General features: G+C 41.8%; 1 protein-coding gene across 2 annotated transcripts; it reads right to left on the bottom strand.

Moving 5' to 3' along the window:
* Nucleotides 1–1,642: 1,642 nt before the first annotated feature.
* LOC147896918 (putative fructokinase-7) lies at nucleotides 1,643–5,117 on the bottom strand. 2 transcript variants are annotated; one of them, XM_087381237.1, is made up of 9 exons: nucleotides 4,917–5,117; nucleotides 4,747–4,820; nucleotides 4,465–4,661; nucleotides 4,159–4,371; nucleotides 3,878–4,075; nucleotides 3,653–3,790; nucleotides 2,725–2,841; nucleotides 2,503–2,619; nucleotides 1,643–1,922 (listed from the first exon to the last, which is right to left on the bottom strand). In XM_087381237.1, coding segments are annotated over exons 1-9 (1,146 nt in total). In that variant the 5' UTR covers nucleotides 4,919–5,117; the 3' UTR covers nucleotides 1,643–1,832. The 2 variants fall into 2 exon arrangements, with proteins under 2 accessions (XP_087237363.1, XP_087237362.1); XM_087381236.1 differs by having other exon boundaries at nucleotides 1,648–1,922; nucleotides 2,499–2,619; nucleotides 4,917–5,113.
* Between the last annotated feature and the right edge of the window lie 429 nt (nucleotides 5,118–5,546).

Genomic DNA, 5,546 nt, shown 5'->3' with positions numbered 1-5,546 from the left:
ATACCATTGGAACAACCCCCAACAAGTACTACAGAATCATGAGGATGGCTACATGGGCACCAATTGTATTAGCAGTATCGCCAATCCTCATCACCGTCTGTCATTCTCCATCATCAAGCTATCCAAATGATCCAAATGTCCGAATGATTCACTAGCTTGGCCAAGTTGTGAACCAATCATGTCTACACACATATGTCACAATGCGACAAAATCCACTATCCACACATCTCGATTAATTTTCTTTGATGCACTCAACGCTGTGCATATCTTGATGTCCTTCATGTGTCTAAGGTCTTTGCATGAGCCTTTTGTGACAATCAACATCCTTGTCATTGCTGCACAATGCATCTGCCTTAACACACCACCCCTTTCTGACCCATTAGAACCATACTCAACTTCTGTTGCATGTACCCCCCTCTGTTTCTTTCCATTTTTCCTCTTTTCACATTGGAGTTGCTAATTATGATAATTCTTGGCAATATGACCCAAAATGCCACATTTTAGCATTTGACTCTGTATTTTGTAGATTGCTTCTCCTTAGCAAAATGTTGTCTCCCTTGGCTTTGACTGTTGCTATGATAATTATTGGCAATATAGCCCAGATAGCCAAATTCATAGCATCAAATTCTACTCTTTGTAGATTGCTTCTTCTTAGCAAAAGACTATTTATTCCCTTGGTTTTGATTGTTCTTGTTCTATCCAGGCTTGGACTTAGAACTCTCAACATGTTGTGCATTCTTTACTCCTCTTGGATCAATAGGCTTGCATACTAGATAGCCATGCCTCAGGCAATCGCTACCACCCTAAGGTGATGGGGTGAAACTATCCATTTTCCATTTAATTCTTCTTTTATATAGGCCACATAATCCCAGTTGGCTCATTTTGAATTTTTCGATCTCTCTCTCTCTCTCTCTCTCTCTCTGTCTCTCTCTCTATCTCTCTCTCTCTCTCTCACACACACACACACACACAGACACACACATAATAAATCTATGCTTGCATGTCATGTAGAATTCAACAAAATGCTTCATTACTTTGAAATTCTGTGTTCCATACATATCCAAGCATATTTATGTCCTTTACAATTTCAAATATTTTGCAAACAATTTCTTCTCATTCCAATATGTGAGCATTCAAATAGAATTGCTTGGTGGGGAATTCGGAGGATTTTCTATGTGGAAGTTCGTTAGGGGAGGGGGGCGAGAGAGAGAGAGAGACAGAGAGAGAGAGAGAGAGAGAAGGGGGGGGGGTGTTCATGGTTTAAATGGGATATTAAAATTGAAAGAGTTCAATTGTATATAAGACTAAGATCAAAATTATAATTGTCTATAAGACTAAGATCAACATTATAATTACAATAGAGTATTTTTTTATAAAAGAACATTAGGGTTCCTGTAGCACCCTATCAAACCCCATTGATAAATAAATAAATTTGCTACATCTTATTGATGTGCTCAAACTTGTACTTCAATACAAGAGTTTAAATTTAGTTTATTTCATACATGAAGAGATGCTAATCATGGGAGGGTGATCATTTTTTTAAATGTCATGATGTTACAGGTGCCATGGTGTTGTGTTCAAATTTAAAAATTGTATATGAGACTAAGATCAAAATTATAATTACAATAGAGTATTTTTTTAATAAAAGAACATTAGGGTTCTTGTAGCACCGCATCAAACCCCATCAATAAATAAATAAATTTGCTACATTTTAGTGATGTGCTCAGCTTTGGGAAAGGCTAGTACTTCAATACAATAGTGTAAATTTAGATTATATCATACATGAAGAGATGCTAATCATGAGAGGGCGATCATTTGTAAATGTCAAGATGTTATAGGTGCCATGGTGTTGTGTTCACTATTGAGTAGATTTGCCCAAGGCCGAAATGGAGAATGGATGGTGAGATGTGGGCTCTCATAATCTGCAAATTCATCAACAAAGATACATTTGTAAGCTCATAACAATGACAATGTGCAAGAATAGAGATATAGCATGTGTAATAATGTGTAGTACTCAAGCTACAACATTGTGTGTGCATGCATGCACATGCACATGCGTGTGTGTGAAGTAGAGTTTGACCTCTAATTTTGAGACAAGTGAATCAATCCCTTGCATTGAATCTCTCTTGCAAAAAAACAAATATTGACTACGATGGACCATGGTCCCTCTACCCTACGTATGTTCCTTTCCAGTCTCATGTTTTGATTGGGAATCAAGGACCACAATCCAAGAACCAAAATTGGAGGTGAGTTTTAGCAAGAATGGCATATTTGAAGGCATTCAAGAGCATGTGTAATATAAATTGTGCAAGAGAATTTGTTAAAGAAATGCTTTGCATGGTTTACTTTCTCTCCCTTAGCGATGCACAAGTTGCTCTCTTTCTCTCTCTCTCTCTCTCTCTCTCTCTCTCTCTCTCTCTCACGCACGTGCGCACATGCAGACACAGACACATGCATGCATGCATTTGCAAAAGTTGTGCAATAAATGCTTGACTTACTGACAACTAACGCACGAGCGGTCTGAGTATCAGGGAGAGCTGGGATGGCTCCACGCTCAGTGGTGGTGATGGCACCACAAGCATTGGCAAACCTTAATGCGTCCCTCACTCTCTTCTCATCCTGAACACAACACCGATTATCACATATTTTTATAAAAAGAATGGGAAAAAAATCTCCAATTTTAACTCGATAATAACAAACTTGGGGACAACATTGTGCATGAACCTTGTAGAGGGTGACATCGCCCACAAACTGGCTTAGCACTCCTGCTACAAACGCATCGCCAGCTCCAGTCGTGTCTATCACGTTCATCTTGAACCCATCCACTCTCCCCCGAAATTCCTGCTTTCCAATCCACAGTTCAATGTCAAATCTCCTCTAATTTCAGTGACCAATTCTGCCTTTGTTCCATCAATCCCGTTGCTAATTACACGTCTACTACCAAATGCAAACCCAGCCGTCAAGAAAGATTTTCTGTAACGACCCACCACAGAGATTAATTGTAAGCTAAGATACAAGCTCTGCATAGATCACACCACAACGACTGCGTCACAGTAATTAGCTAAGGTACAAACTATGCATAGAGTAAGCTGTTGCCGGAATACTAATCTCAACGAATGAGTACAACGATTGCGTGCCTCACACAGCAAAGCCGGCTCTCAAAACAAAACAAAAATCACACTGGATTCTGGAACACTAATCTCAACGATTGCGTACAACGATTGTTGCCGGAATACTAATCTCAACGAATGAGTACAACGATTGCGTGCCTCACACAGCAAAGCCGGCTCTCAAAACAAAACAAAAATCACACTGGATTCTGGAACACTAATCTCAACGATTGCGTACAACGATTGCGTACAACGATTGCGTCCCAGTAGTTAGCTAAAATGCACGCTCTGCATAGATCACACGGTTGCAGGATCAACGATTGGTGGTTGATCACACGGTTGCAGGAACACTAATCTAAACTGCATGCAAGACGGTCACTCCTCGCGCAATCATGGATCTCATTTTCACTTAAATTATAAGCTGTAAAATCGATTTTGTCCAATGGTCCTTTCAGATCTGCTAAACTCAATTGAATCCGTCAACAATTCATTAGCAAAATATTTCCTTACACAAACGCTTCATTTAGCAGCATATTTCTCACCTGCGTATAGTATCTGCATCCTTTTGCTCCCTCTGTGATTAGAAGCATCTTCAAATTGGGGTGCCACAGCTTGTCCGCTGTTTCGTCGCTACTCGGATCTTCGCCCTCCAGCAGGAATTCCACTTCGTCATCGCTAACCTGCATCGATTCAAATTGTTACTGCTCCATCCCGCCTACCCAGATGTTCCTCAATCGAATTATCAGAAACTCCCTGTCGCTGATTACCTTGATTATGTCGGCCTCCTTCCATATACTCAGAATCGCTTCCCTGGCTGCATCACCAGAGGACCACAAGGGTAGTCTGAGATTGGGGTCGTAGGACAGAAGCGCCCCGGCCTTCTTCGCAGCCTTCATCGCTGCTAGGTGAGCTGACCGACATGGCTCAGAAATGAGGCTGATGGATCCGTAGTGAAATATGGATGCCTGCACAAAGACTCCGACAATAAGAATTCCAGCATAGCTTAGAAACACACAAAAACAATTTGTAGATGATATCTATAAGCCACCTCTGAAATCAGCTTAAAATCCAGTTCAGATTCTTGCAATAGCATGTCTGCGCTAGGATTTCTGTAGAACATGAACTCTCTTTCGCCGTCTTTGCGCAGTGTTACGAAGGCCAGAGCGGTTCGGGCGTGCGAGTCGAATCGCAGGCCTCGAGCCTCAACATTGTTCTCCACCAGAATGTCTCTCAGCATGTATCCAAACTCGTCATCACCTAGCTGCAGAGTTTTTGCCACGTCAAAATTCTATTCCATTGATCCAAACTCTACAGCAAGAACAACGGCGAAGAATTTCGTTATACGTTGGCTCACCTTCCCTATGAATGCTGAATGTCCACCAAGCTTTGCAATACCCACTGCAACGTTTGCAGGTGCACCTCCTGGAGCTTTCTTGAAAGCAGGTGCCGCAGATAAGGATAGACCCCCAATCGTAGGAACAAAATCGATCAGCATCTCACCAAAAGAGACCACTAGATCTGATTTCACATTTTGTCTCAACTTCTGTACATCTGTGCGTTGAATCACCACTTTTTTAGTCAATAACTAAGCATATTCTATTTTGTGACTACAAATATCCATCCGTAATGAATTCACCTTCTAGGTGAGAGTCCTTGGTCTCCATGCTTAGTTTGGCGAACGTGTCTTCAAATTTTGTGGTATTGTCTCCCCTACAGAAAACGTTCAGAGTATATGGGAGGCAGGCAGTGCTCTACGCGTGGCAAAAGAATACAGAACAAATAGAAAAGATGGTCTAGTTGAAATACATGGATGCGACTCGATAGACTCCGAGAAGGATCGCTTCTAATTTGTGATTCCACAAGAAGAGATCACGCCGGAGCCTTGCTCAACACTAAAACGTTAGAGTTGCGTCTTATGCTCTGCCTAGATGATCTACCGTAGGAAGACAAAAGTCCCCGCCAGATTTTTTGCCTAGTGACGGCCACTGGAATTATTCACGAACTTTGCGCGTACAAGGGGATGAGATCTTTGCTTGGCGTGACAATGGTGTCCACTGATATTTGGATAAGATCCAAACGGTATCCGCAGGGGTCACATTCGATGATTGATACCTCGTTCTGCCTTCCCTCCGCGAGTTCAAAAGTAGAATCGAACAAACTTGAATTCATGTGAGCCGGTGGATGATCAATCAATCACTTGTCGGTAGAAGTCGGCTCCTGAACTCAAATTAGTCCGGACTCCACCTTATACGCAATCAATCAGACGACTGACGACCTGCGGCAATCATATGTAGACTAAGACTCAGCGGGATTACCTCACCCACGGATGAGCTAGATTGATTAAGCTGATCTTCACATTGGCAATGCAGTAAAATTCACGTATGCAAGGCTTTCCGAGATTGCATTCCGAGCTGGTGTGCTCAGAGAATTCGAGTT

Source organism: Dipteris shenzhenensis, chromosome 11, assembly GCF_047967505.1.
Source record: "Dipteris shenzhenensis isolate YYH24624 ecotype China chromosome 11, Dip_SZ_1.0, whole genome shotgun sequence".
In the NCBI taxonomy this organism is placed as follows: Eukaryota; Viridiplantae; Streptophyta; class Polypodiopsida; order Gleicheniales; family Dipteridaceae; genus Dipteris; species Dipteris shenzhenensis.
The sequence above is the reverse complement of the archived record's forward strand: the minus strand, read 5'-3'. Positions and strand labels throughout refer to the sequence as shown.